Consider the following 20,377-nt stretch of genomic DNA (forward strand, 5'->3'; position numbering starts at 1 on the left):
TTGGTTTGTCCCAATCAAGATAACCCATTACTTAAAATGGAAATTCCTTTATCTCTACTTTATTCCCTCTCTCTTACTTTACTCTCTCCACTTAACACACAAAATAAAATTGCATAGAATCTTGTGACGCCCAAGGAAGGGGTCATCTTCCTTGGGACGGAGGGAGTATTATCTATCTATTTGTTATACCTTCACAATCAATCTATCTATCTGTAAGTAGATGCCGGAGTAGTCATATATGTTCACAAATATTGCTCAATCTACTAGAAAATAGAAATCAATGGCTGAATCCATTAAACCACACGCAATCATGGTGGAATTCTTATTCCAAGGCCACATTAACCCTTTTGCGAATCTTGCCATTGGCCTCGCTTCAAAGGGTTGTACCGTCACTTATGTCCAAACCGAGTTCATCCACAATCAGATGTCTCAGGCCAGCCAAAACCCCGGCTTCCTCTTCTCGACTGCTCGTGGCTCGGGTCTCGATATCCGTCACAAAACCATTTCTGACGGATTCCCGTTGGATTTCGACCGGGATTTAAATTTCGACGAATTTTTCAGCTCTATAGTGCGGGACTTCCCCACCCGCGTGGACGAGCTGGTCGGGAGGATCGTGAGGACGGAGCGAGGGCGTGACACGTCGACCTTCTTGGTCGCGGACGCTTATTATACTTGGCCGCCGGAAGTGGCGGTCAAGTACAACTTGGTGTATGTGTCCTTCTGGCCTTCACCAGCTGAACGGCTGTCGGTCGGCCATCATTTGGCTCTGCTCGAAGAGAAGGGCACTCCCATCACCTATGGTATGCACCTCATCTTTTCTTCAACTTCAACTTATTAATTTGCGTAACGTTTTTTTTTTTTTTTTTTACTGTAAAATGGTTGTCCCTGTATCCCACTATAGTTTCATTTTTTTATTTGGAATATCTAAACTAAATTCAGTTACTTATTTTTTTTTATAAAATATCTAATTCGTCTAAATTTATTTCCACTCTTACTTTACTTTCTATTATCTCTCATACTTTATTTTTTTCTTATTTTATATTAATTTCATTTAATTTATTTAATATAATTTCGTAATCTCCATATTCAATAGAAATACATCAGTTTATTTAGGACAAAGGAAGTATTCCTTTTTGCAGTGACGGATCCAGAATTTTCAATTTGGGAATGCAATATATAAGTACAGTGCTTCAGAACTTCAAAATTCGGCTTTATCATAAATTAAGATTAACATTATACTATATCTTAATACTTGAATTTAAAATATATAACAGTGACGCAATGTTTGTTGTATACAAAAAAGATGTACTATGTCAATTGACTTCAATTTTTATAATTTTTTTTTTAAAAATAAGAGCACTAAGGTAATATATGTCAATTTACTTTAATTTTTATGGATAAAAAATAAAAGCCATGTAATACAAAATACTAGACTAGTGTAATATTTATTAAAATAATATATATTTTGTCAATTGACTACAGTAAAATATATTGTATAAAAAATAAACAAAATTGGTAACTGACGCTGAGAGAAATCGAAGACGGGCCTCCAAAAGCGAATGTTTACCTAAAATATAAACTCCCTCCGTCACAGTAAGATGACACATTCCTTGGCCAGCACGAGATTTTAGGAGTTATTGGTTAATGTGTTTAATTTGAGAGAGAAAAGGTGTGTGTAAGTATTAAAATATAAGAGAAAGAGAAATGAATATTTTAATAGGAGTGGGAAAAATGGTTAGGTGTATTAATTGGAGAGAGAAAGTTTCCAAAAATAAAAATGTGTCATCTTAGTTGGGACAAACTTAAAAGGAAAACATATCATCTTAAGTGTGACGGAGGGAGTAGTTACGAAGAAATTTGGAGGTACAATGATACCCCTTATTCCATGTGGCTCGGCCACTGCCTTTTTGGATTGTAGTGCACTAACAGATGCGAATTTGCCATTAGGGATTAATCCTCTGGCCATCGGCAAGGGGGATAAGATAACCTTAGAAAGTACTCCTTTCGTCCGCCATTTATAGTCTCATTTTGACTCGACACGAGTTTGAATAAATTATTTGACTTTGTAAAGAAAATGAGAAAATGAGTTAGTGTTGGATCCCACTTTTATATATTAATTTAATAATATAATGTGAGTGTAATGAGTTAGGTGAATAGTTGAATCCATTTACTTAGAATGAAGAAAAAAAGGGGAAATGGGACATCAAATTGCGGATATCCTGAAACGGTAAAATGAGATATAATTTCACGTATGCATGAGTACTAAAAAAAGTATATAACTTAAATAAGGCTTACATTTTCATGTTTTGAAAAAATCTTATTTGCTTTGGAGAATTAATCTTATCTTTGAAACCTAACAAATTTCCCGTTGATGACATGTTATTAGATAATTACAAGGATCATATAGAGGAAATAACAGAAGTTGTGAAGTCAAAAAATATAGGAGATGTCATCAAATACAGCTCTCCTAGAGATGCCCCTTTCTGCCCAGAAATCTTGATGGAGACAATAATGAAAGCACATCTTCAAGTAAGAAAAGCCCATTTCATACTCTGCAACACAGTGGAGGAGCTCGAACCACACACCCTTTCAACTCTAAACCAAAAGCAGTACCTCCCAACTTATGCAATCGGCCCCACTAGTCTACTTTCTTCAACCTTGGCACCAGTGAGCAGCCTAATACCCGAGGTGGACTGTCTCGAATGGCTAAGTTCCAAGCCCCCTCGTTCGGTTCTTTTCATCGCATTTGGCAGCATTGCTCCGGTCGAGAAAAATGTGATCCGAGAGATTGCTCATGGACTAGCCACCAGTGGGGCGAATTTCGTGTGGGTTCTGAGGCCGGATATGGTGATAAATGAGGAGAACGACGACGTTCTCCCGCCAGGGTTTGAGGAAGAAATTGTTGGCCGAGGGCTAATAGTTCCCTGGTGTGATCAACGTAAGGTGCTAGCAAGCCCGGCTGTCGGGGGATTCCTGACGCACTGCGGATGGAGCTCGATTCTCGAGAGCATGTGGTTTGGAGTTCCCATGCTCTGCTACCCGATTTTGGCGGATCAGCCTAATAATAGGAATATGGTGGTGTGTGATTGGAAGATCGGGATGAATCTTTGCGACGAGCAAGAGATTTCGAGGCGGGAAGTGGAGGAGAAGATCAAGGGTTTAATGAGGAGTGGAAATGAGGTGAGAATGGAGATGAAGAAAGTGAAGGAGCTTGTGCATAATGCATTGGGCCAAGATGGATCATCCCATGCTAATATGAATAGGTTTCTGAGTGATTTGAAGAAAAAGATGTGCATGATGGAAAAATAAATTTTTAGAATAGACATCCTTGTGTTTTATTTGGAGCAATTTGGTTTTGATCTAATTTTGCCAAAAATGGGTGTTAGACAAGAAATTGTCACATTTCACAGAAAAAGATGTGCATAATGGGAAAATAAATTTTTAGAATAGACATCCTTGTGTTTTATTTGGAGCAATTTGGTTTTGATCTAATTTTGCAAAAAATGGGTGTTAGACAATAAATTGTCACATATCACTTGACTATTTTAATATTTCTCCCTATTTCCATGAAATAATATCCACATTTATTTTTTTTATTTTTGGTAAATGGATCTAACTTTCCACTAACTCATTAGATCACATGCTATTATAAAACTAATAAATAAAGTGGAACCTACATTCTATTAACTTTTTCAACTCACTTTTCTTTACATTTCTTAAAACATGCACTGAGTAATAGTAGGACTTTAAATCGTGGACAGAAGGAGTATAACAATAAAAAAAACCGAGGTTGCATTGCGAACTAAAATTGGGGTTGCAAAGTACTCCATCCGTCCACGAACAGGAGTCCTCTTTGTTACATTTTAATTCGTCTGCAAATAGGAGTCTCTATAAATTTTTACTACTATAAATGGTAATAGGGTCTCATATTTCATTAACTCATTCTACTCACATTTCATTTAAAACTAATATATATAAGTGAGACTTATATTTTATTAACTTTTTTCATCTACTTTTCTTAATATTTATTAAAATTCGTGCAACCAAGAAATGAGACTTCTAATGACGGACGGACGGAGAGAGTAGCATCCAATCGAATGATTGGAGCATGTATCATAAACAAAAGAGTTATGTACGAAACATTAATATTATGAAGTACTATATGTCATATGAAACAAAAATAATTACATGTATAAGTCGTGCACGACTTTCGCTATGATTATTAAGGAAAAAACTTGCTACTCTATGCTATATGAATAATATGATACTGATGAGGATTCTTATTGTTGAACCCTTGCATAATCCCAAAGATGTACCTCAAGTAGTGTTTGACCTCAATTTAAATTAAGATAAACAAGGATAAGTAAAGCCTAGGCTCAAAAACTAGACTCAAAATGGATTTGGATGGAGAGAACGAGATGGATAGAAATGTGTTAAGAAGGAGGAATCTTCTTTGGGACCTAAGACCTCTCCTAAGAAAATGGAGGCAACCCTAGGCTTCTTTCACAAAAGCAAATACTCTATTTGGCTCCACGTTTATGACTATAAACCATAAATGCATACCTCTACTTGATTTAATCTAAGACTAAATCAAACAACCTACAAGTAGGAATTTGGATAAAAATCTCACAAGGGAGATGCTCTCAAAGGAGTCTTCAAAATATCATTCATCAAAGTCTATCAACAAAAGTCTTACAAAATAGTATTTATACCTAGGGTTGGAATCCCAAGAAAATGGTTCAAAAACACGAAATTCGGCTAAAAACAGTTAAAACGCCTGGTCGGGCGTTTTGGACGTGAAATTGCTCGGCCGGGCGAACTCTCTAGACTCCTCGCCTTTTGTCGCAAACGCCCGGTCAGGTGTTTTGGAAAGGTGAAATCACCCGACTGGGTAAACTCTCTGGAATCCGCCGCTGCTTTGTCAAACGCCCGGTCGGGCGTTTTGGGATGGTGAGTTCGCCCAGTCGGGCATTTTGGAAGGGTGGATTCGCCCCATCGGGCGTTCCTTCTGCCTCCTCCATTGGGCTCCGCATGTAGTTTGAGATGCTCTCTCAAAGCTTTTGTCTCATGGATCTCGTGACAGGCCTTCCGGGCAGCCTATGGGGAGTCATGGTCGCGTCCGCCTTGGCCTTGGACCCCCAGTTCGTATCAGATACTCCCTCCGTCTCTTAAATTTTGTTACAGTTTGACCGGGCAAAATTTTAAGAAATACTCCCTCCGTCCAGCAATAGAAGTCCCGTTTTTCCGTTTTGGGACGTCCGGGAATAGGAGTCCCGGTTCTACTTACCATATTTGGACAATCTAATTACCCTACTCATTCACTTAAATTTCAAAAATGCCATCCAAAAACCCCCCAAATTGATTCCCTAATTTCCATTCTCTCTCTCTCATTCTCCCATTCTCTCTCGGAAAACCTAATCCTCCACCGCCTCCACCACGCTGCCTCCACCGTGCCGCCGCCATCGCCATCGCCATCGCCATCGCCTCCTTATCGTCCGTCGCCTCCACCACGCTGCCTCTACCACGCCGCCTCCACCGTCTCCTCATCGCCTACCGCCTCCACCGCGCCGCCTCCTCCACCCCATATCGAACCATAATCGGTCATCTCCTTCTCTCTATAATACAATCCAAAAATTGTCCCTTATCTCTCTCTCTCGGCGAACCCTAATCCCTTTCCTCTTCTTAAAATTAATTGTTGTGTTAAGTGTAATTAGGTTTTTTCGACTGGTTCTGTGCCTGATTTGGACAAAGATCCAAAACATTGTTGTATTGGAGTATTAATTTCAAAAAAAATTGTTCTTGAAAAATCTGTTCTTGTTGCCTCTATACGGTTTTTGATCTTTGATTTAAGTTTGGTGCTAGATTTGATTCATTAATCTCATCTTTTGAAATCGATTCAGATTGGGTTTGATTTAAAGTGTGGTTTTTGCTGCGTGTATTGCCTTGAGCTGGTTTGGTTTGGTTTGGTTTGGCTCCGTTCTTGGTGTTTAAATCTTCGTATTGTGACTGCAATTAGTGAGTTTTGTTTACTTTGATTGTGGGATAATTTGGAATAAAAACAGTGATAAAAAAACTAAAATCAAAAAATTATTGCACCATAAAAGATGAATTTATAAATTAAATATTTTAAGTGGACCCAAAATTCTACTATCACACATCATTTAATACACACTCCAAAATTTTCTTAAAACCCGTGCCTTTTAGAAATGGGACTGCTATTGCTGGACGGAGGGAGTATAATGGTAAGTGGATTGAAAAAAGTTAGTAGGTCGTGAACCCTACTTTTAAAGTATTAGTTTTATATTAAAATGTGAGTGGGAATGAGTTAGTGGAATGTGGGGTCCATTACCAAAAATGATAAAAAAAAAGTGAAATGTGACAAAATTTATGGGACAAACGAAAATAGAAAAATATGACAAACTTTCAAGGACGGGGGAGCAAAATATTTTGTTTTTACGGTTATTTTCTAACTTGTGAATGATAATAATTAATCAGCCGCCAGATTTTGTTGATTTACGATGAAAGAAATAAAACAAAACACTGTATATTCGACGATCGATAGACCATGTATACTTTGTCTAACCATGGGTAGTGATAAAATGCAAACTCAAATATTGTACAAATTCTAAACTTTTCAACACTGTCAACACAACGTCAACACAATATCAACCAAATAGCAACACGGTGTAAACCGTTGACACTGTGTTGATATTTTCTATTGTTGTTATTTCATAATCTACGGTTCAGATCATAGTTTAGAGTTTATAAACTATTTAGAGTTTTATTTGATTACATTCCGTCTAACCATTATACGGAGTACTCCCTCTGTCCCATTAAAAATGAAACATTTTCCTTTTTTGGTTGTCTCATTAAAAATGAAACGTTTCCTAAAATGGAAACAACTCTATCTCTACTTTTTCATCTCTCTTACTTTACTCTCTCTTCATCAACTCACAAAACAACACTATATAAAATCCCGTGCCGATTCACAAATGTTGCATTTTAAGTGGGATGAAGGGAGTATTATTTATTGACGCAATGAAATACGAAGTCATGCAGACACAAACATAAACATTAATTTTTGAAGCAATAAAATAATCCAATTGTTGATTTTCCTAATAGTATATTTTATAGTAGTTGATTACAGACTTACAGTATTAAACATAAATACAAAACACAAGTTACAAGTACCCTTCTCAAACACTGAAACGGAAATTAATGCCGAAGTAGTTTATGTCTATAGTTGAAGTGATGTTTGGAGACTGATTCACGTGAAATCCCATTCATTTGTTTTTTTCGACTTTGATAATCGTTCAAGGCCATTTTCTGAGATCATGAAACACCTTTTAATTTTTTAAATTCATGAAACACCTTTCAAGATGTGTACCGACTTTGAAAATCGTTCAAGGCCATTTTGTAAGATCATGAAACACCTTTTAATTTTTTAAATTCATGAAACACCTTTCAAGATGTATACCTGGGAGTAATCAGTAGGGGACATCAATTTCAAATTCCACCTGATTTGATGTCCCACTATTTTCAAGGTGCATGGAGTATAATTTTATTTTTATGTTGAACGAAGAGAATAAATCACGGAGAGTGACTAAAATAAAATAAAATAAAAAATTATTTGCAGTAATGAGACTTCTTACATGGGACAAATTAAAAAAACAGATTATTTTTACTATCTCTAATGGGACAAATTAAAAAAAACAGATTATGTGATATAAATGGTTAATAAATTAAGAGAGATGAAAAGAGAATAAACTAAGATAGAGAGGTTCTTTTTGTCAAAATAGAAATGACTCAATTATCATGGAACTTTCCAAAATAGAAAAATAATTCAATAACATGGGTCAAAGGGAGTAGTAGACAGTGGATGAAAAAGGTTAGTGGAAAGTGAGTCCTACTTTTATATACTTCCTTCGTCCCATAAAAATATGAGAATATGTGGAACAATAATTAACACATAATTCGTAAAGTAAGAGAGAGGAGAAGAAGGGTGGTTAGTGGACCCATATTATTATTAGTGTTTAATGAGTTGTAATGGTATAAGTAATAAATAAATTGATGTGTATATGGATAATGAGTTTGAGACAATTTCTTATAAATGGAAATGTCCATATTTTATGAGACGGATGAAAATGAAAGTTGTACATATTTCTATGGGACGGGAGAAGTATTAGTTTTGTAGGGAAATGTGGATGAATAAAGTTAGGGAAACGATGAAATTCATTACCAAAGATAATATTCATTAATGAAAATAGCAAAATATAACTATTACCGGTGGACGGAAAGTCTTAATTAATTAATATGTGTTAAAGGGAAATTAATTTTAAATTCAGCATAACTTGAGCTCGTACTATTTTCAAGGTGTCATATATTTTTTATATTTTTTTATTATGGCTTAGTTATGAACTCAAATTCGGGTTGGTAAATTATTTGAATTTTTTTTTATTATGGATTAGTTATGAACTCAAATTAGGGTTGGTAAATTATTTGAATTTTTTTTATTATGGATTGTGAAGTACCATCCGATTGAATGATTGGAGCATGTGTCGAACTTATACATCATCATAAACAAGACTTATTATATGCGAAAGAAGAAATATTTTGAAGTAGTATGTCATATGAAACAAAAATAGCAAAGTCTTGCACGACTTAAGCTATGATTATTAAGTTGTAGATACTAGATAGTGGCTCGAATTATTAACTTACTAAATTAAATATACTATATGATCAAATATTTTGTTTTAATGTCAGTTTCGATCTACATTAAATATTGCATGTAGCTTGTGAATGATAATAATTAAATTCACAGCCACCAAACTTTGTTGATTTACAACAAAACGGCGAATATTCGACAAACGATCGCTAGACCATACTTGGGCTAACCGCTCTATTTTATTATATATGAACTTTTACAATGTAAAATTAGTCATGTCTCTTATTTAATTAGTACTTGCAATGATCTACGCTAGTCATGCAGACACAACTATAAACATAAATTATTAATGCAATAGAATAATCCAATTGTTGATTTTCCTCGTATACTATTTGATTCCACATTTTTCCTCGTATACTATCACCAAGTCATGCAGACACAAGTTCCCAAGTCATATACATACGGGTTGGACCCCTCGTTGTGGTGAAAAGCACAGCAAAAGGTGTTGTTAAACACACCTTAATATTATTTTTAAATTATAGTAATTATTTTTTCTAAAAAATATTAGAATGACTGTAAAAGTACCCCTAATCGTGTATTCCACCTCAACAGGAATCCAAATCTGATAGATACCGAGCAGCTGCGTGGACATTGAATCAAGTGAAATCCAATTTAATTTATTTTTTCTACTTTAATTTGATAATCGTGTTTGATCATTCCGTGATATCAAAGAAATCCCATTTAATCAATTAAGATGTGTACGTGAGAGTAGATCATTAAGTACAAAAAGTCAAATAATTTTTTAAAATCCATATCTGGTCAAATTAGAACAAACTTTAAAGTATCGAAGGAGCAAGATGTATGAGATCTCAAATGAAATCCCATTCAAATAATTATGATGTGGGATTCAATTTAGAATTCCACGTGATTTGAGCTCATACAATTTTTAAGGTGCCATCCTTGTAATTAATATTATAAGAACTGTTATCGAAATGCAATCTCATATAATTAATTAAGATGTATATGTGGCGGTTAGAATAGTGATATATGACAATCAGTCAATCACTTCTTAAATGCATCTCTTTCAGAATTAAATAGATAGACAGCATATTGAACTGGATAAATAATTTTTTAAGTTAATCTTTTTTATTATTTGTGATTGTTATTTTGTATTTATTTCCTGAAAATATTTGGATTGTTCGATTGAAAAGTATGTTAATGGTTCCACTTTCTATCCTTTAGTTTCGAAAATCCATCAATTCATTACTCATATAATTTAAATATGTAAGAGATTATTCAGAGCACACTAGACTAGAGGAAATAAAGCCACACAATAACAATTTAAGAAGACAAAATTGGACTCCTATCCATCAGATGTACTTACTAGGTAGTTGAGTAGATGTGCTTACTAGGTATTCCCTCTGTCCGCGAATGGGAGTCCCGTTTTTTCATTTTAGTCCCTCCACGAATAAGAGTCCCGGTTCACTTTTATCATAAATGGTACTAGGGTCCCACCTCCACCTAACTCCTTTCACTTACATATCATTTAAAACTAATATATATAAGTGGGACCCCTATTCCACTAACTTTCTTCCACCCACTTTTCTTTACATTTCTTAAAACTCGTGCCGTAAACAAATGGGACTCTTATTCGTGGACGGAGGGAGTAGTTGATACAGATGCTGTATTGATAACTAGGCCCAAAGAAATCAAAAGTCTAGCTCTTTGGCTGTCGTTCAAACATTTGCAATAAAAATAGTCTAATAAATTTTCATCAACTGAAACATTTGCAATAAACATTGTCAGCTACATGTAGGCCTATCAAAATGGATTTCGGGTATTGGATACCCGAAACCCGATTTTTTGGGTATCGGATCGGGATCGGGTAGTGAGAATTTTGGATTATCGGGTATCGGATTACCTGATATCCGATCGGGTATACCCGAATTATCCAATTTATTTTCTAAAATTAATAAATTATATTTTTATTATAATTAAATGTAATTTAATTTCTTAACTATAATTTAATTAATACTCCCTCTGTCCCATTAGAAATGAAACGTTTTCCTTATTAGGTTGTCCCAATAAAAATGAAACGTTTCATAAAATGAAAACAACACTCTCTCTACTTTTTCTTCTCTCTTACTTTACTCTCTCTTCATTAACTCACAAAACACCACTACATAAAATCTTGTGCCGGAAACCAAATGTTGCATATTTATTGGGACGGAGGGAGTACTTAGCATATAAAATATGTAATTTAAATTTTTAATTTTATTGACTTGTGATATTTATAATTTTGAATTTTTGATGATATTACTGTTAGATTTTGATCCTTATGAATTATTGAATTGTGATATTCATAAAGGATGAATGTTCGAACTTATGAATTTTGATGGTTATTGACTTATTGTGGATGGATGAAAAGTTATGAATTTTGTATTTTTCAAAGTTTGTAGTTATTTTTTGGGTTTTTGGCCTTAAAAACCATAAACATTCCCCGAATTCCGGTTTTTTCCATGAACTTTCAAATTTGTTTTTAAAACCATCAACTTTCTATTGGTATGCGATTTCCCACGGCGGGTCAGAGGCGTGTCAGCGGTGAACGCCGACATGTATACGTGTCATAAATAATCCTATTCGGCATATCAAGGGATAACTGGATCCTATTTGGCAGAATCATGGTGATATGGAAATTAAATAGGAGTATATAATAATATGAAAATCATAGCTGGATCATATTTTCATATATAATAAAAAAATCCAATTTAGAAGATAAAATCATAGTACATTCTTCTTCGTTAATCGCTCTTTTCACACTCCTACGCCAGCTGCTGACAATCAATCGCGGCCGCAAATTAGTTCAAAAAGTAGCGGAGCCGCCTCCTCGCCACCGTGGACCAAAACATATGCAAAAGCAACTGCGGCCAATAATTTTAGAGGGAATAAATAAAGGTAGCAATAAAATAGAATAATATCATATTCCAATCAACTCCATTTTCAACTCTCGTTGCTCTATTATTTTCTCTTTCCACTTTACCAAACCTAATCCTCTTCTACTACTCCATTTCAAATTCAAAATTCCATTTTATTTTATGCTTTTTTGAATAAAATAATTTAATTTGCTGCTGAAGTAGTCGCGCTAAAATTGATTGTTTTTGATAAAAAAAAAATCAAAAAACTATATGCGCCAAAGCAGGGGTATTCTTGAGCGAGGAGAAGATGTGCGTTACATCTTGAGCGGTGGATGAATGGTCGGTGAGTACTTTTATTGGGGAAAGCAGCGAAAATGGTGGTGCGGAAGGTGGGGAAGTATGAGGTGGGGCGGGCGATTGGGGAAAGGACATTTGCGAAGGTGAAGTTCGCGCAGAACACGGAGACTGGGGATAGCTTGTATATGAAAATGCTCCAATGGAGGTTAAATCGGGCTTAAATGCTCCAATAAACATGATACGTATATTAAATTAGGGTGTGCACAAAACGACGCCGTTGCCCAGTCATTTTTACAGCGTCCACATTGGACAATTTTGTGCCGGAATTTAAGTGGAAATTGGGTATTCGGGTCGGGCTGGCAAATCGTATACGAATCGAAAGTTGATGGTTTTAAAAACAAATTTGAAAGTTCGTGGGAAAAACCGGAATTTGGGAAAAGTTTATGGTTTTTAAGCCAAAAACCCTTATTTTTTTTAAAATTCGAACTACTACAAGAATTTTGTATTCCTAAAAGTTTGTAGTTATTTTCTCTTAAATTCGAGCTAATATAAGAATTTTGTATTTCTAAAAGTTTGTAGTTATTTTTACTTGAATATTAGTACTTCAACTTTGTATTAAATTTGAATTAAATAAATTCTTAAAGTTTGTAGTTAATTTTCAAAAAAAAAAAAAATCAATATCACAATTGGGACTGGATATCCGATTTTTCGGGACTGGATACCCGAGTCGGGTATCCGGGTACCTGAAATAAAATTCGGGTCGGGTATGGGGTATTGAATTTCGGGAATTTCGGGATCGGATATCCGAAAATTTCAGATCGGGTATCCGCGGATACCCAATTTGACAGGCTTAGCTACATACATTCGGTGCATTTCCAGCTAAAATGACTCCAATATTGTCTTAAATTATTAACTAATACATCCTTGGTCCATGTTCACTTTCTATATTTATAAATAAATTCGTCTTTCCTCTCTAAAATACTATTCAACTATTTTTTTTCTTTTTACTTATTCCACCTAACAACTCCTCCTAAAATTTTATGTCACTTAAGAATGTGGACATCATGAGTGGGATCCAGTGAGTACCGTATTTCCTAAATTACTTCCTCCTTCTTTCATTACTCGACTAGTAATGGTATTTGGTATATTTGTTTCTTCTACAAATACACTGTCCACACTATATTACATAGAATGTAACTAAATGCAAGCGATAAATATACAAATTTCAAACTATGATCTGGACTGACAGCAACAAAAAATGTTAACAGTATCAAATTGACATTGTGTTGAAATTAAAATATTGAAATTTTACTTTGAGTTGACACTGTGTTTAGGAGCTTGGAGTATTTACAATATATATGTGATGTTCGGTTTGCTATATAAAATAGTACTATCAAGATATAATCTAGAATTGAGTTGTGAGATTATTTTAGTTGGAGGGGATTAGCTATCATTAATTATCCCATGATTATCCATCTAGGATTGAGTTGTTAGATTGATTCTCATGAACCAAACAAACTACATACTTAATCACGAAATACAATCTTGCCAACCGAACGACCCATTAAAAGTTGTATCATCACTACCCTATATTACACTCAGCAAATAAAAATATAAATGTTCTGAATAAAATCTTCAACTGAAATTCCCATCTTTCAATAGGTTGTTAACGGTAGCACGTTTTCTTAATATCAGAACAACAAATACTGGTGATCCATAACTCGATCTCCTTTTCGTTATATGAAGATGATAGTATCTTATAACTACTATCAAAATACTTATATGCTGAATAACTTTCATTTTTGTGCAGTATCCCTGCTAAAATCCCGTAAGAAATCTGAATCATTTTTAAAGGAAGTTTGTATTATATAAGAAAACAAACATCTGAAATCTGACACAGTTTTAAAAGAAATTTAAATCAGTTTTCAATTCTGAAAGGAATCTAACTTTTTTTTTAAGAAAATCATGAAACCTGAAGGAAGCATTACCTCAATTTTTTAGATCTAACTCAAGTTTCAAGACACCAGAAAGGAATCTAACATTTGTTAAGAAAATAAAGGAATGCCTCGATAGACAATCTACAAGTAATCTGATAGGAATCTAATGAAGTCTGTTTAGCTGGCTAGAATGATACATAATTTTTCACGCTTTTCTCTAAATCGAAATCTTAACACGAATATCTAATCACCATTATTAGCCTACAACGATACTCACTTCACTCTGCGTTTCATAGTACTCGTGTTGATCCACGCGCTTTGCGCGACACTAAATTCTATAAATTTGATATTAAGAATAAATTAAATAAAATAAAAATAGCATTATTACATAAAATAAAGAAATAAAAAATATACTATAGTGACAATATGTTAAAAAAAATGATAAATAGCTATAATAAGTGTTCAATTAAATCAACATGAAGATATTTGTTAATTAAAACACTTATTAGAGCATCCGCAATGGTGCTTAGGCTAGCAATAGGCCAGTCATTCTCTCCCCTGCCACGTCAGCAACACTAAAAAATCCACCTGCCACATCAGATTTAGGCCAGCCATAGGCCAGCCGCAATAAAAATAATTCAAAATATACTACATTTACGGAATTAAAATTACGATTAAATTACCGAATTAAATTTACGAGACATATACGGGAAAATTCATTAATTTTATATAAAAAAAAAGTACATTAACTAAAAATCAAAAAAATTACATAATAAAAAAAAATCCGGGCTTTCACACACGAGCCACCGCCCCACTCTACTCCTCACTAATTTATCAAAATATTATACGGAGTAGATAGTTAGTTAGCTTTACGTGATTTCTTACGAAAAAAGAATTTCTATAAGCTAAGAAAAAAAAATATTTAAATAAAACTAACAAAAGTAAAACAAATTGATATTAAAAAACCTTAAAATGAACTAACACCAACGAAATAGAGAATGCTCAAAATAGGATTAAAAATTGTTATTTTCCTTTCACCATCTCTCACACGATTCTCTCCCCACAATCTCCGACTCGCATCTTTAGCTCTTCGCCTTTCACTCTTTCTTATAGGATTATATCTTCACCACCTACGTCTCCAGCTCCATTATTGTTGCGGGAGAACCCATGCTGCAGGCCGGGTGTTGAATACTTTGAGAAAAGCGGTATGAAATTTACTATTGTATGAAAATAGTCTGTACAGTATACATTAAATGCATTTATATAGCTAATCAATAATAATTAATTGATAAGTTAAGTAAAAACGTTTTGAGAAATAAATGGTATAATCATATTAATTATATGCTCTTAATTGATTATTAATTAATTTAAATTAATTTGACAGTTTTATAAAACGTAGAGACGGACTATAGTATAGACCTATTCACTAATTAAAAATTTTTTGTAATTGTGAGTAAATAACTGAAATTGGTTTTAAAAAAATAGATTTCTTTATATTTTTTTTTGCTTTATCATGTGTTTTTTAAATTATCAAACTATTTGAAAAAAAATGCACGTCCTCTTCATCATTTTTTTAGCTATAATTTATTAATGGCCCTTGTTCCTAAATTACATCCTTAAAATTCTCCTTATGTACCCTCAAAGCTTGCCCTTTATATTGTAAAGATTTATTAAAAATTTTATATATCAAAATTCGTTGCCAACTAAAAATAAATAAAATGAGTTTAAAATCTAAAGATCCATGTTGTTTTTTTCATATAAATATTTATTCATGGCAGTTACTTACTACAAATATTTAAATTTATTGAGAACTATCCAAAATTTATAAATATTCACAATCTAGTATAAAACTCATAAATATTCAAAATTAGTTCAAAACTCATAAATATTTAAAATCATGCCCAAATTTTATCAATATTCAAAATAGAGGCCAAAACTCGTCTTTTATATATTTATAGATAGATAACCTACGTAACATTACGTAGTGATGTCGGTGTAGCCTACAACATGTATATTGTCCCGAATAGCCCACTAAATATATAGGGTTAGGATTTAAAAATTTTCAACACGATAATTATAACTTCATTAGCCCATAACTCGATAGGGCTAGACCCGAAACCCGATGGACTGACCTGGTGAGTTAGACTAAGTATTATTTCTTCATAATTCGACATTTCATTAATTTATTTTCAAAATATAAATAAGTATAAAAAAAATTCATTTTTATTTTTATAATACATATATATGTTAGATTTTTATTATTACAATAATAAATTAATTAATAAAAAATTCATATTAATTATACTAAATATTCTGTTTCCAAAATATGTTTTATTTTCTCTAAATATATTTAATTTTTATTTTATTTATATAAATCTTAAATTAGTATTTAATTATGTTTGACTTAAACATATATCTTAATATTTCATAATTAGATGTTTTACATCCATAAATATGATGACTAATTTTTATTACTCCCTCCGTCCCACTTAAGATGGCCACATTCTTGAGTGATACGGTATTTTAGGAAGTGTTATTAGGTGGAATAAAGTAGGGAGAAAAAAGGTATATGAATATTTTAATGAAGAGAGAAGAGGTTATTTCCAAAATTGGAAAGTGGTCATCTTGAATGGGACAAACAAAAAAGGAAAGATGGTCATCATGATTGAGACGGAGGGAGTATTACTTTTTGGATTGATCAACCGATTAGCTCGTTGGACTGGTCCAAAATCCGAACATTTAGGATTAGGTTTGAATATTTACAACTTGATAAAATCATAACTCGATTAGCCCGAAACCCGCTGGACTAACTGGATTGACATCCGTATTACTCACTCATTCTCTTGTAGTTGTACAGTAATATCATATGTGAACCACAGAAGAAATATGAATGGAACTAGCTTTTAACAAAAGTTGGTGGGATTAAACTTTTATTCTCTTGTGCTTACAAAAAGAAAAAAAAATTAAAAATTCACTAATAGGCCACATAGAAGAGAATAAGAAGACACATCCCTATTTAAGTTGACGCATGCTACCTTAATTTCTGCACAATTCGAGTAGCAATCTAAAGAGGTAATCCCTTATAAAACACCATTTACTATTTTAACTATACAATCTTAATCATACGCATATTTTGTGATATCTCAGGATTTGATTTCTGTAGCAAGCAACAGCCATGCAGGTGAAGATCGTGAGCAAAAGGCTTGTTAAGCCACGTACCCCAACTCCACAAAACCTCAGAAACTACCACATCTCATTCATGGACGAACTCAATCCCACCATGAACGTTGTCGGAATTTTCTACTACAACTCCCCCTCCGCCGCCGCCGCGAACCTCGAGCATCTCCATCAATCCCTGTCCGATATCTTGCCGTCTTTCTACCCTTTCGCGGGGCGGTACATGAAGCAAGATCGCGCCGTTGATTGCAGCGACCAAGGCGCCCTCCTCATCGAGGCGGACGTTGATCTCCAAATGCTTGAGACTATGAAGCTCGACGTCGTCGAGGAGCTCAACGACATTCTACCCTGCGAAATCGGGGCAGCAGACGACGAGACGGACCCTGTCTTGCTCGTCCAGTTCAACAAGTTTAAATGCGGTGGTTTGGCAATCAGTATTTGCATTTCCCATAGGGTCGTTGATGCGTGCTCCCTGGGCACGTTCGTCTCTGCATGGACGAATTCTGCCAGGGGAGAAAATAGGGAAGAAATATGTCCAGTCTTTGACGGGCCAGTTTTCTTCCCTGGAAAACATTTCCCTGCACCTGAGTTTGGGACAACCCGGGGCAGGGAAAATGGCCTCTATAACATCATTTGCAAGAGGTTCTTGTTTAACAAAAATACAATTTCTGGCCTCAAGGAGAGGGTTTTCAAGCCCAATGAGCAATCCCGACCCCCTTCAAGGGTCGGGGTAGTCTCAGGACTCATAGTCAAGGCCATTGACCGTGCTCGGGCCCAGGTGGGCCCGGCTACAGATTTATTCGTGGCGCAGGCTGTCAACATCCGCGAGAGGACCGTGCCACCGCTCTCCAAACATTCTTGTGGAAATTTGGTAGCTCTGTCTATCACAGAACTATCAACAGAGGAGACAAAGAAGATGGGGCTTGAAGACTATGTTCGCGTGCTAGGGAGCGATGCGAGGAAGACAGTGCGCGATTGCGCGGGACTGATAAGTGAGGAAGGGCACAGGGAATGGATTGAGGCATCTCATGAGGCGTCGGAGATATCTCTGAGGGAGGATGTGAATGTTGTGTGGGTGACTGATTGGAGCAAGTTTGGATTCTACGAGGCCGATTTCGGGTTTGGGAAGCCGGAGTGGGCGAGTGTGGCTAATGTGGTGGTGAAGAACCATGTTCTGTTGATGGACACCAAAGAGGGAGATGGGATTGAGGCATGGGTGCAGCTTGAAGAAACTGACATGCCTTATGTCGAAGCCCAAATCAGAAATTTCATTTCTGCTTAGTTTGGTTCAAACAAAACTTTGTATTGTGTAATATGTATTTTCGTTTCCCTTGTTTTACCAAATAATCGGTTCTTCTTTCATGGAAGTTCCAACTTTGATCTGTATAAATAAACCCTATGAGTATACTATTGTAATATTTCACCAATTCCTTATCATGGTTGCATTTACTTCCTCATCAGCTATGTTCGATACGGTTCAGTTGCATTGGGGGAGACGAGTTCGAACCGCTAACAACGATACTTGTCATATTTACTTTTTATATTAAATTTGGTAATTAATGTACCTTACAAGTTACTAACAATCGAATTTAAAAATGTACAATAAAAATGAAAAAGTATGATCCACATTCTACTAATTTTTTACATCCATTTTTTTTTTACAGGATATGATCAATTGCTATCTATTTCCTCCGTCCCACTCAAGATGTCCACATTCTTGAATATCACGAGATTTTAGGAGGAATGGAAAAGAAGTTAAATATTTTAATGTGGAAAGAAGACAGACAGATTTATTTCCAAATAATAGATCGTGGACATTTTAAGGGGGACAAACATCTTGAATGGGATTAGGCGGGGGGGAGTATTTGCTAATTGGTAACTACTACCAATTTCCACCCATTAAATGTAAATGATCTAGTAGTATCCAGTGGTGCCACGTAGAAATTCTTTTTATATTAACTAATTCGAAAAGGACCTTTTCGTTATTTCTTATACATGTCAGTTTTCATCGTTCTCTTGATGTAAACACCTAACAGTAATAATGTTAACTAAATGTTGTGAATATGTCGACTTAATTTGATTGACATGGAACGTGCATATGATTGACATTATATGTACATGTGTTGACATGAGTTTGAAAGTTGAAAATATATAAAATTCAAATAAAATTATTAAATTTTTTCATTAAAACATATGCAATTAGGATCATGTTAGAATCCTTATAAAACTACCTCTAATTTGATACTCCCTCCGTCCTGGATAATTTGTCTCATTTTTCCATTTCGGTCCGTCCCACATAATTTGTCTCATTTCACTTTTTACCATTTTTGGTAGTGGACCTCATATTCTACTCACACATTTCTACTCACATTTTATTATAAAACTAATACTCCATCCGTCCACAAAAAATAGAGCACAATTACCATATTTGGCCGTCCACAAAAAAATAGATCATAATCATTTATGGAAAGATTCTCTCTTACTTTTCTCCTTCCCTATTACTTTTTTCTCCTTCTCTCTTACCCCACATTCCACTAACACTACTTCTCTCTTACTTTTTCTCATTCTCTCTTACTTTTTTTCCCTTCTCTCTTACTTACCAATTCTACATTAAAACTCGTGTCATACACATTTTTGTAACAGCCCGCCTCCCTAGGGTACAATAAATGCGGCGACTGCTACCAAAACGGACTTAAAAGAAGTAAACATAGACTAGGGTTTCATTTAAAGAGTTTTGACCAAACATAGGGCCCCATAGCCCAATGGAGCGAACTCTCGAACTGGGCATCAGGCGCACAATATCACAACAAAACAGACATAGGCATGACAAAACAGTTAAACCACCCTTATTTCTCCACATTCATAAATTTGCACATAAAAGAGTTTAAGAGTAAAGCCCACCTCGACTGCTTAGATTTCAAGTATGTTCTTTCCTTTGTTATCCTGCTTCGCAACCGAGGTTTCACCTTTTAATCACATAGGCATATATCACAAATCAGATTCAACCACGAACTCCTAACTCATGCATGTCTCAACGCTTTCCCTTTTCCCATCGATTTATCTTAACATCATCAATCAAGGCCATGTTCATCACATAAGTTCCATTCGCATATCAACTCTAGATCTAACATCAACATATGTCACACAAGAGTATTTTGCCAACAAACACACAACACACACACACGCAACACGCACACACACACGCCACGCACACACACGCCACACACACACACACACCTACATGTTTTCCATATTCCCTTTATCCCACTTTCACTCAAACAAGATGCATGAGGGTTCAAGAATACCGATTAATCGGTTAGAAAGAAGAGGAATCGAGTAGAAAGAAGAAGATTAATATGAGAATACCTTTTTGAGAAAAACGAATG

The 20,377-nt window shown here is 34.8% G+C and overlaps 2 protein-coding genes across 2 annotated transcripts; both read left to right on the top strand.

Annotated features, from left to right (window-relative positions):
- Positions 1 to 211: 211 nt before the first annotated feature.
- Positions 212 to 3,453, top strand: LOC125204923 (UDP-glycosyltransferase 86A1-like). Its single transcript, XM_048103696.2, has 2 exons — positions 212 to 800; positions 2,387 to 3,453. Exons 1-2 carry the CDS (start codon positions 281 to 283, stop codon positions 3,307 to 3,309), a joined length of 1,443 nt encoding a protein of 480 aa, XP_047959653.1. The 5' UTR covers positions 212 to 280; the 3' UTR covers positions 3,310 to 3,453.
- A 13,359-nt stretch (positions 3,454 to 16,812) lies between these two features.
- LOC125204907 (pelargonidin 3-O-(6-caffeoylglucoside) 5-O-(6-O-malonylglucoside) 4'''-malonyltransferase-like) lies at positions 16,813 to 18,425 on the top strand. Its single transcript, XM_048103680.2, has 2 exons — positions 16,813 to 16,886; positions 16,962 to 18,425. Exon 2 carries the CDS (start codon positions 16,990 to 16,992, stop codon positions 18,271 to 18,273), a length of 1,284 nt encoding a protein of 427 aa, XP_047959637.1. The 5' UTR covers positions 16,813 to 16,886; positions 16,962 to 16,989; the 3' UTR covers positions 18,274 to 18,425.
- The last annotated feature ends 1,952 nt before the right edge of the window (positions 18,426 to 20,377 follow it).

Source organism: Salvia hispanica, chromosome 6 (assembly GCF_029641045.1).
Source record: "Salvia hispanica isolate PSC_SH4W2 chromosome 6, Shi_PSC_v1, whole genome shotgun sequence".
Taxonomy (NCBI): domain Eukaryota; kingdom Viridiplantae; phylum Streptophyta; class Magnoliopsida; order Lamiales; family Lamiaceae; genus Salvia; species Salvia hispanica.

Coding starts and splice junctions, on each gene's coding strand:
- LOC125204923 (XM_048103696.2), top strand. CDS start 281: ATGGCTGAATCCATTAAACCACACGCAATCATGGTGGAATTCTTATTC. Junction 801..2,386: donor GGGCACTCCCATCACCTATG/GTATGCACCTCA, acceptor ACATGTTATTAG/ATAATTACAAGGATCATATA.
- LOC125204907 (XM_048103680.2), top strand. CDS start 16,990: ATGCAGGTGAAGATCGTGAGCAAAAGGCTTGTTAAGCCACGTACCCCA.